Here is an 11,354-nt window from a genome sequence, read left to right on the forward strand (position 1 = left end):
TCTATTTCTAGTCTCCGAAATGCGAGTTCTTGGAAACTGGTTTTGAGAAGGCTTTAATTATCAACTCGTGTGACCTCTCCGATACTGCTACTTACGGCTGTGATATCACTGGCTTCCATGGAGAAATCATATCGAATAAAGCAAATGTGTTGGTCATGCCAAAGGACTGTGGAATATCGTCGAATTACGGTCATAGGCCTTTTGTGGAAGATCTAGATTCTGATGTGTTCCTTACAGATGTAGAAGAAGAAGAAGCAAAAAAAGATGACCGAGGAAAAATAATTGCCGACAAGTCATCAACTTCCTCTTCTAGTAAAACAAGAAATGAAGACATAGAATTTAGTGAACAAAGTTATGCTTTTGTAGATGAAAAATATTGCAGTAGTTGCGATGAGATAAATTCAACTGATGATGGCGATAAAGAAGCTGATGAAAGCTCTTCTTCTCTTGATCCGAGTCACAATGAGCTTTATGAACACGATGCTGTATATCTTTTTCCTGAAGACCTCCGACGGCCTCAAAAACCTGAAGAAAGTGTTAGACTCCAAGCCCGCACAGCTCTTAGCCCGCTAGCAGAAGTACCTGAAGAACTTATGACCACCGACACAGGAGAAAGAAACCCCTTAGAAAACGAAGATGAAAATTCTTATTTTATTTTGCAAGATAGGACCAGATCGGAGAATTGTATTTCTTCAACTGAGGAGGAAGATGAAATTTATCAACAAACTAATTTAGCTGACGGTTTCGTAGAGGAAGAGAACGATGTTAATGGCAAAAATCTTACAGACAAAGGCGTAAGTTACGTAAATTGGAATACTGCTGTTTCTCCCGAAAATAAAGAGCTAGATAGTGTGGAAAACGATGATTTGGAAAAATTTGTGCCATTAAAAGATGACAATGTTTTTGAACAAAGTGTTGTGGATAAAGATTTCTTTGACGAAGAAGTAAACCAATTTGATGAAAGCACGGACCTTATCACTGAAGTCAAAAAATGTGACAAAGATGAAAACTTGATTGATTTTCCAGCAACGAAAGAACAAAATAGATCGATGGAAGCCCACATTAGTCTACAAAACCAAGCTTTGGGGAATTATGTTATACAAGAAGAACCTTATGAAAGCAGTAATGAAGATGTAACAGAAGTGTACAACAAAGAAAATATCATCGTTGCTTTTATGGAAACCGATCCTCAGATTGATATAAAAAGCAATTTTGAGGAAATGCCTCGAGTTTTGGAAGACGATGATATCAGTCCTGCGATAGACAAAACAGCTCAAAGTCAATTTGGCACAGACGAATATGTCGAGCCAGGTCTTCAATCATCCGTGCTGTTTTCCACTTCATTTATAACACCGGAATTGACCAGTGTAACGGCGGAGGCTTCTATACTCGCTGAAAACGTGGAAATCCTGCCCGAAATCGGCTGTCAGATAGCAGACCTAGCTAACAAAACTCAACAAAGTGGTGAGGAAGATTATGAAGTCATCATTCAAGCTCCAAACGTGGATCCTAAACAAGAGGAGGTCAATGCAGATATCGTGCATCAACCTGGTGAAGTTGGTAATGGTGGACTTGTCTTAGATAAATTTATCACTGGTGCACTCACTGGAGAAAAATTTGTTAGCTTCGAAGAAAGCGTGTCTATTAAAAGGTACTATAACTTTACTATGACTTTGCACTGCAAAATTTTGAGGTTTCAGAAAAAATTTACTTATTTCAAAGCCAAACCAGTGCAACGAGCCATAAAAAGTTCATTATCATAAAAATAATTTGTTGAAAATAATATAGTGATATATTTAACCTGTCATAGTCGTACTTAACTTTAATCTTGTTCTCTTCAGCGAAAATGTACGATCTGATGTACAACAAGATTCAAGAAGAAAAAGATCAAGCCTAGCATCAATGATATCTGATGCATACGAGACGGCAACTGAGTCAATGAATTCTGATGGTGATTCATATGAGAGTGCTTTTTCAGAGCCGCAATTGAGGTAAGTGGTATAATCACCATTTATGGGTGGTATTCGAACTCCAACTACTGCTTATTCCTAAATTAGTTAAATTCCGTAATTGCATATATTGTTGCAGATGTAAAACCGTAGATCCAGTGTCGTTGCTACCATCCAGTGTTGTGGAAGCCTTAAGCTGCAGTCAAGCTGCAGACGAGTATGGCAACATACACTTTATTTTCTCTTGTTATAATAACGATATACAAGACTTAAAAGTATCCCATATTTAGAATACTTTAGCACAAATGTTAACTTTTGATGGATTTTGTAGGACATCCTTTTAAATTTTTAGATTATTTATTGTTTATTCTCAGTCATATATCATTATTCGACGATCCAGACCAAACTATGTGTAATACCGAGTCAATGCATTATCAAATGCAATCTGACTCAGATCAGGCTGAATTTGAAACCAATTTACCAAGCGGAGATGAATCGGAATATACTGTCTCTAGTTTTTCAAGTCGAGCTGAGTCGCCAAAGCTAACACCAGACCTGCCAAGATTATCTTTAGGTGAAATAATGTCAGTAAAAGATGATGTCATAAAACTGTTGCAAGAACGTCAGAGAGAAGAAGCTCTGAAAATTGAAGGTGATCCCAACAACCTCCTGCAAGAGTCAAACGTCAAAACTGACTCCTTCCCTGTAGATGATCAAAGAACTGAATCTTTAACTTCCAGTTGTAAACATCTCTGTACTTCAGGCGTTTCAGACAACACGCTCAACAATGCTGCCTGCTTAAAACCGTCCTGCGTAATGATCCCGGTCTCTCTGCCACAAACTAATAACGAAATTACCACTGTCGTGATTGATGCAAAAACAGGCGACACGATAACCACCACTAGTATGAAAATTGCCACGACAACTCTGGATCTTTTATCTGCTGAACCCATTTCCGCTATCGCACTTCCTCCCGATGGTCGATACGACGATATACATCTTCCTCAGGAATCACCATTCGAAAAATTGGCAAGGTTATTTGGTGGAGAACAACTAGACAATGAAAACTGCAGCCCTTCCAATGATGGTTTCCTATTCAAGGAAACAGGTAACCCAATCGATAAACTTCCTTCTCATACAAAATTGGCAAAAAAGCAGCATAAAAAATCCAATTCTTTTTGTTTCAATTTTAAGTTGAAGAAGTGAGAAATGAAAATCGTGCTGATGAATCGATCCCGTTGCAAGCAAGAGAAATGGAACAGGTATAGCTTCCTATCATCCGTTTATATTGATAAGCAGCTGTTCAATGAAAATAGAGTGGAACTAGGAACCATTTTGTAATCTAGGATTTAGAATGTTGAATAATCTCCTTTTCATTAGGACAAAAGCGAATTTACTGACAATCACCCCCATACTAGTTCTACTGCAGCAGTTTTGCTGGAAAGTTGCATGCAGGCTTTGGAAACCATACAAGTCACTAGCAAAGAAGTGCTTGCCATTGATAGCGAAACTGAAGAATTTGATTTTTTTCAAAATAATAGGTAATATATATTGATATAGATTGCTTACTTTCTACCAAAAACTATAATGTTGGTTCAATTGGTTGATTAAGTTCCTACATGGTATACAGATCCAAGCAATTGGATCAAATTAGCCCAAACACTTGGCCAGTTGGCCTAAGTCCAGGCTTTACCTTAGGCCTTCATAACCAGCAAGCAGTTGTGGGAAATACAGTGATATTCTTTTGCACCGTCTCGGGTAAAACATCACCAGATTTTAGTAAATTAGATTACAAACATGCAAGTTTAGCATAGCATACTCGCTTTGTTATAATCTAATGTTGTTTACTTCAGCTTTTCCACTTCCAAATATACATTGGAGAAAGGAGGGAGACGAGGAAGAAGTAATGTTATTGAGCGAAGGTAGCTCAGGAATAGAGATTACAACCATCTCAAGGTAAACCTGAAAATATTTTTTGAATATTTGTTCTTAAAAAAAAAAGCATCCGTATCGGTCGCTTTTTCAACTTATTGTATTGCAGCAACGATAAACATACAGATTGCACGCTGAAGATACACAGAGTCACTATGTTGGATGCGGGGTTATATTCTTGCCATGCTACTAATGAGAATGGAAAGAGTGCATGCTCGGCAGTGCTTCGCGTTACCCAAGATGATAAAGATGACGTCGTTCTTCCTCTTTCACATGACTATGAAGAAGAATCTTTTTCAATCTGGAAGGTGCAAGATCTATCTTCGGATATGTTTAGTTTTTTGATATTTTAAGACTAAAACATTTCATTGCGGATGATTTTTCAATAAATGTGAAATAAGTCAACAGTGAATGAACAAGCGTGATAACTGTTTTTCAGCCTAAAAAGAATGAAGGAAGTGCAATGTATACAGAAAGTGCATGTGAAGGGTATCTGACTGATGATGACGTATCCATCCATATGCCCCCAAGAAGTGAATGCAGTTACGCATGGTCTATTCAGCCGCCAGATCCTGAATGCTCTCATTCTCAGCTCTCGAAAGGAGATGAAGAAACTACTCCTCTTTCATGTATCTCGAGAGACATCGCAGAAAATAATAGATCTTGTGAGTGCTTATTTGCTGAGTGAAATTGATTAGGAAAAATAATTTTTTAAGAGAAACGTTTGTTTTATCTACAGCAAAACCGAATCAACTTCCTTTAAAAATTCACGTTCTGGAGAGTATCGTTGTCCGTGAATCGTATTCAACTACCGAAAGTGATGCCAGCTCTTGCACACCAGCCTCAAGAACTACATCACTAGCAGGCAGTGTTGCAGGTTCTTTGAATAGCAGGAAATACCGCAAGGTGGTGTTAAAGCGTTCTTCTCGACCTTCAACTGCGTCCAGTTTCTTCCGCGACTCCGACTCTGATTGTGAAAGTGTCCGGTCTTTAATAAAGGCAAGTCACTATATTTTAACGAGATCAGTTATTATACCCACTCCGTGTTTTGGTTATATGTCATGATTACTTAGTAGTTGAACAATATAGACCTTCATTTTAATACTTGATACCTGATACTCAGACTCCGGATATCTATTATGCGATTGCGTCATGTGGAGCAGAGGGTGACAGCGCATCTTTGGAACTGAGGTGTGGACAATCTGTGGAAGTCATGGATTCAAGTTCAAGTAGAGAATGGCTTGTCAGGACGAGACCAAGCAAGCACGTTCCTATAAAGTAATACAATAGCAATCATCGCTTGCACTTATCTAATATGATCACTGTTATATACTAGATATGGGTTATATATTCATCACAGGATGGGCTTTGTGGATCCTGCTTATCTCTCTTGCCGGCTTTTTACTCCTTCCCCTCTTCCTCCTGGCAATCTGCTTGATGCTTCCAACTCATTTGGGCTACCCAGGCCGGAAAAAGACCACATCGGCTCCGACAAAAGCAAGAAGGAGGTTTCAATAAATGTGCCAGTTAATAGGTTTTTATTCGACAAACCAACATTTTTGGTGCCACCCTCTCCATTTGAGATTGATTCCTCCGAAGCTTCAAGTTGCAAAAAGTAGGAATTTCTAATACGACTTATTTCGACGACTATTTTAATAAAATTTGTACCACTAAAGAAAGTATAGACATGTCACTGCCGTACGTTTGCATAAAAGTTTTGGTCATGTTAATCGAAATAGTTGTTGTAAAACTTAAACCATAAATCTCTTGCAGATCTCTGGTTGAAGATTTGATACAAGAAGAAGAAAACTTTATCGATTATTTGAAAACAGCAAACTACATCATCGCCAACGCCAGCAATGTTCCAACTGATGTTGATTTAAACTCTCATCAACTGTTTGGCGACCTGGAGGGATTTGAACAATTTCACTCAAAGTAATGTATTTACATTTTACAGTTTGCCAAATGTGTACGTTATAGCTGCAATAAGCTATTAATAGCCTAATTACCACCCTTATTTTTTCAGCATTCTCCTGCCTGAATTGCAGAGAACTATTTCGTCTCCACAAAATTTGCCGCATGTTTTTATGAGACATTCTCCAGCATTTGAGGTAGGGAACTCGTTTTTGTAGGATATAGGTTCTCATAAGTTTATTTAGTATATTTCAAGAGATTATTTCCGTGGAAAAATTATTTGGTTATTTCTTTAACAGCAACTTCACTTGTCGCACCTGGTGAATACTCATTATTCTCACAAACTTGTATGCGAAAATGATAAAATTGCTTCCGGGTTGGTCGAGCTGTCCGAAATGGCTGGAACTGATTTGGTTGAAGCGGCACAGAAGCCAGACCAACAAATTACGCTTTATCAGTACTATCTTAAAGTGAGTTGCATTCAAGCTTTGCTGCAGTTACATTTGCACCGCTTATTTCTGTGGGTGCGTGCATACAACAAGAAAGAGACAGCCCTTATACCTGTGTGAATAATAATAATAATTGCTCAACATCAAAAAAGCTTGGTTAAAGGCCAATTTGCTTATTTTTATTGAAGAAACTGTTGCGCCGCATGGACCATGCTCAGGGCCCAGCACAAGTGTTACATGACGCAATTTCTATGTTGAGTGATATTCCATATATGGCCAACACAACCCGATTGTGGCAAGCTGTGACTGGGCACCCTGCTCACGCATCTGAATTTGGAAAGTTGATTAAAGAAGGTTTAACAAAAACTGATTTAACCAGCGATTATGACCAGTTTGATTTCTCTCTTTTTAAATTATCTTTTTATTTTTAAATCAAAGTAAGCATGACTTTCATATGTATCATATAGATATGCTACATTCAAGTCTGCGGGCCTACATAGAAGATTTTCTTATTAGATAATTTTTTGACAGGAACGTTTCAACTGGTTGACCTGGACGAAAGAGACATTGAGCGAAAGTCCCGGATTCGACGCGTTTTTCTATTTGAGAATATCGTGGTTTTTGCTAAAATTAATATAAAGTGTGGCAGCAATAACTCCGACGAATCGCAATTTGATCGAATGTACAATGTAAGTAAAGTGGATTTTCCTGCAAAGAAGTTTCAAAAATTGACGAACTATTTAATTTATTTATATAATTTAATCGCCATCAAGTTTTTGTTATATCTACAGTATACCATTAGATTGGGTCAATAGTTTTTTGTTTCGATTTGCTTGTTCTAGACAACTAAGATGTCACTTGATGTTGAGCCTTCCGGAGCTGACGTGAAAACCTTTACTTTGAAATTTATCGAGCAAAACAACGTGGGTACTGCATGCAGTACAAACTTGAGATCAAGAACTCTTGCAATGAAAAAGACGTGGTGTAGAGCTTTAGAAAATATTATCAGTCATGAGAATATGCCACAGACGCCAGGTAAGTACTTTCTCTTCTTTTTGTAACCGTCTATGTCAGCTTATCTCGTTATTCATCATCCAAGAGTAGTATGTTTGGGAATACGGTATGTGTTATAGGTTATAGCCTATAAACCGCGTTTACAATAACATCTGCCATTTTAGAGAAACCATACTTTCAACATCCACTGTCAGACGTCACAATTCCAGTAGCAGCCGATCTGCAACTTTTTTGCTACATTGCAGGAAATCCGAAATCTTCTGTTACGTGGTGCAAAGGTCAGATAAGTTTATCGTCCGGCAGATTTTTTGTGGGTTTATCTTGCTTTTTTAATTTGAAATTTACGTTTCGTCTACTTGTCTGCAGACGGACAAACGCTGAACGCAGATCAAGCCAAACGTACAAAGCGTGACAATGGCTACTGTGCCTTGTACGTCAATCACGTGACCGCCAATGACGCAGGAGTCTATGGATGCCATTTGAGTGGTGATGTCAAAGTTTCAACGTCATGCTCAGTAAAAACTGAAAAATGACGTAGGTCGATAATAGGCAGTGATTTTAAAGTGCCGACAAATCTCACAGCTTCTTGCTAATATCAAGTATACTCACACTTGCGTGTCATTTTTTTCTCTGGTATTTTTACCATGTATATTGATGTGTGAAATCTTTTGCATGCCTCTACCGAAAAATGTTCTTACAATTAACTTCTGTAGACTAACAGTTGCAATAAACAGTAAGCAAGCTTCACAGAAATCTTGTTGGAAGATGTCCGAAGAAAATTTGCTGTCAATACTCCATAACATAATATGCTAAATATGCAGTCTTGAGCAAACAGTGTTTTCCGGGTTGTAAAATCATCAAGCAGATTTTCAGTTCAAGTTTTACAAGTCCTTGAAATCACGGAGTCCTTCCTCTTAATGGTAGCGTGTTATCACGTCGAACCATATAGCTTTACGACCAGGTAACAACAGCTGGTTTATGGACGCACACAACGCAGGTTCCAGCTTGCGTTTGTTCACTACAATGTTAACTAAGCATAATGTTCTTTGCTAAGTCACGATGCCCAAGTTCATTCGAGATGATATGTAAATATCTCAGCTTAATAACCTAAGTGATGACATGTTTATTGCTCCTTGCGAAATTCAATGTGTGAGCACATGTACAAGTTATGGAAGTATATTCATACATACGCACGTCGACACACCTGCGCAAGCACAGGTTAACTGAAAAGCACATTGCGTTTCCTGCTTTGTTTGTACTAGTAAGAGTGTCACAAAAATGTTCGTTTTAGCATCACTATGTTAATTGTATAATACGTTCAAACAGAAGTTGCAGTAAACAAAGCAAATAAACTAATTGGCATCTTATCGCATTTCAACAAATAGTAATGGTACGTTACGCAACAACAGTGTAGGCTAAGTGTTTTATTGTTGGTTTTTATTGCGTTATAAATCAACCATCTATTAGCCGTTTATTGTGAGATTCCAGAGATGTACGTTTTAAAAACTAATGAATTTTAACGGGACACGTTTCGCAATGTTATAAAAGAAACACACTGAACTACTCAAAGGAAACTGCGAAGATTTCCCGAAAAATTACGAAACTACCATAGATGGCAGCATCAAAAGTTTGATTAAAATTTTTCTGTCCAACCCAAAATAGCTCTTCTTAATAAACTTCGAGAATAAAAAAATTGCTTTGATAAATAATTTAAGAAGCTTTGTAAAAGTTGTTTACAATAATAATTTCGTAAACGTTTACGATATTTACGACAGAAATATACAAAGAGCTCTCTCCCACAGCTGAATATTAGGCTGTGAATTTTACCTATACAATCAATAGTTTCGCGGTTTCACTGTAGGTGTAAACATACAATACTTTATTTAAATGATCCTTTACAATAAGATACGTCGAACAAATTATTGGATAAACACTCTATATTCTATACAATACTATAATTTTCATTCTCTTGCAGACGTAACTTACGCTGAACACTTCATCCAATTTGCCCTTTTATGATCCAATAATAAAAGATTATTAAAATTGGTTTGACAATACTTCAATATTAACTACATAAGATATCGCATGCTGCTGTTGCCTATGGTGCTTTGCGAAATTCGCTCATATTAGATCTGTGATGATATTATAAAATTGCTTGCAAATCGAATGCCGCATAGAATACTTGTTTGCGGAAATCGGCAAAGCAAAGCATTGCGTTACGTAATCGATTACTCTCTGCTTATCGTATTAAGTCGTGACAAAAATGTCGTGCATGCCTATATTGTGTGTGTTATTGTTCATAGTTGTTCAATGCGTTACAGTCTACTAAGTCAACCCTAGAAAGTGGTCGACTTTATTATGTAGCTGTCCCAATGTTCTATCTAAATGTATTCGTTCAAAGAAGCTTCAATATAATCAGATTATACAGTTGTCATTTCTGTGTTATTATTGCTGAAGTCTATCAAAGTTCACTGTTAAGATATACACAAGTAAACAGACTTTGTAGTGAAGTGGGCAAACCTTACAGGTTAAGGTACCATACACCACTTTTCATTACAAATCGATAGAGTATAAACAATTTCTAAGTTACCATGTGGGTGGTAACATTTTTTTGATTGCCTACGCTTCACAATGGAAGTTGTCGACATTCCTTTTTAAACATTTTAGGCATCGAATTGTAAGGATTTTGCTCAAGTAGCATATGGATTTCGGTACAAGATAAAAAAAAAATAATAAAAATATGCTTACTAGTTCTTATTTTACAGCGATTTGAATCCTACTCACTGAACTTGTTCGATATGACGTCTAGATACGTGGTCACCGAAGCATGTGACTTGAAATGCGTAAGAGTTTGCATGTTATTTGCGGCGCGTGTAATTAAAGTAATTCAGTTTTTATTTACTGTTAGAGTATTTTTTAAAATTTGCTTGAAATGCAAGGCAAAATTACAAGTGTAACTCACTGCAAATACCACGTAAACTTTTATGCATTTCACGTCACATGCTAGCTGACCACGTAACCTGACCTCATGAACAAAATCAATGCATAGGATTCAAAGTACTGTAAAATAAAAACCAAACAACCTTTCTTCGGAATGTTTTCTTTACTCTGTAAAGAAATTTATGTACTAGCCACCTGAACGAAATCTGTGCAAGACGATAACCAGAACGTTTGCAATTTAAAAAAGAACCAAAGTGGGTCGATAATTCCCATTGTTAAGTATAGACAGGTGATCGAGAAAATCTTGCCACCCAATACAAGATGGCGGCCGTAAGTCAGAAAGGGTGTATGGTTGTCTACTTCTACATGCATCAGTATTCCACCGCCGGACATGAGAAATCCGTATAAGATTAATCTTGTCTTATCAATTTGTTTAGCAGTTAATTTAACTGTGATGATGATTGTCCATGTGACGAGTTAGCCTATTCACGTTAAGCTGCACTATAGAAACTGATTCCGATCCTAACTTAATTACATTTCCATAGCTCTTAATGAACAATATCAGAACGGTTAGAAAAGCAGAGGGAAACTAACCTGATTATGACAGCACAATGAATTATTTGATGCAACATAGAACAGGTTTAAGTGCAAGCATGTTCCTGGCCTATGTGACCAGAGAAAACAGCTTAGACCTAGGTCAACTTATAAAGTTTAACACATACGTGTCGTCGTGTTCAAATTTTCAGTTTAAAGCCATTGCATTCTCACAATTCACTAACAAATTTTTATTTTAAACGTGGTCATTAACTTGATCCTACTGGCAAGCCTAACTGGATGACATACTTAATTCTTCAATGAAAAAACAGGCTTAGAATGATAGTTTATGTGATAATTCGTCTATAATGGTAATATTTTGCACTCTGCTAGACTCAAGGAGTGCCCGTAATTCCAATTCCGCTGTGTTTTCAGTGACGGAAAATGTTTTATCGATCGCTCAATTTCGGATGACAACGACACTACCACAAGACAAACGTGGGCCGCCAGCTGGGCGGGCGCCTCCTTTTTTCGATAAATCCGAGGTTCATTACGTCATAGAGCACTGGCACGACCTCATAATGCATTATCACGTTTGCGTCAAAGTCAGAACTCATTCATT

General features: G+C 37.4%; 1 protein-coding gene across 1 annotated transcript in view; it reads left to right on the forward strand.

Moving 5' to 3' along the window:
• The window catches only part of LOC143468652 (obscurin-like), a 33,308-nt gene extending 23,618 nt beyond the window's left edge, over positions 1-9,690 (forward strand). The window contains exons 65-85 of the mRNA XM_076965982.1: positions 12-1,651; positions 1,842-1,991; positions 2,089-2,166; positions 2,324-3,057; positions 3,144-3,211; positions 3,330-3,490; positions 3,580-3,707; positions 3,803-3,905; positions 3,991-4,189; positions 4,321-4,546; positions 4,621-4,880; positions 5,005-5,159; positions 5,242-5,496; positions 5,655-5,816; positions 5,908-5,992; positions 6,095-6,265; positions 6,433-6,598; positions 6,776-6,933; positions 7,087-7,279; positions 7,423-7,536; positions 7,625-9,690. Coding sequence (XP_076822097.1) covers positions 12-1,651; positions 1,842-1,991; positions 2,089-2,166; positions 2,324-3,057; positions 3,144-3,211; positions 3,330-3,490; positions 3,580-3,707; positions 3,803-3,905; positions 3,991-4,189; positions 4,321-4,546; positions 4,621-4,880; positions 5,005-5,159; positions 5,242-5,496; positions 5,655-5,816; positions 5,908-5,992; positions 6,095-6,265; positions 6,433-6,598; positions 6,776-6,933; positions 7,087-7,279; positions 7,423-7,536; positions 7,625-7,791 — 5,373 coding nt within the window. The 3' untranslated portion in view covers positions 7,792-9,690. The remainder of the gene's footprint in view (positions 1-11; positions 1,652-1,841; positions 1,992-2,088; positions 2,167-2,323; positions 3,058-3,143; positions 3,212-3,329; positions 3,491-3,579; positions 3,708-3,802; positions 3,906-3,990; positions 4,190-4,320; positions 4,547-4,620; positions 4,881-5,004; positions 5,160-5,241; positions 5,497-5,654; positions 5,817-5,907; positions 5,993-6,094; positions 6,266-6,432; positions 6,599-6,775; positions 6,934-7,086; positions 7,280-7,422; positions 7,537-7,624) is intronic.
• The last annotated feature ends 1,664 nt before the right edge of the window (positions 9,691-11,354 follow it).

Source organism: Clavelina lepadiformis, chromosome 8 (genome assembly GCF_947623445.1).
Source record: "Clavelina lepadiformis chromosome 8, kaClaLepa1.1, whole genome shotgun sequence".
Classification (NCBI taxonomy): domain Eukaryota; kingdom Metazoa; phylum Chordata; class Ascidiacea; order Aplousobranchia; family Clavelinidae; genus Clavelina; species Clavelina lepadiformis.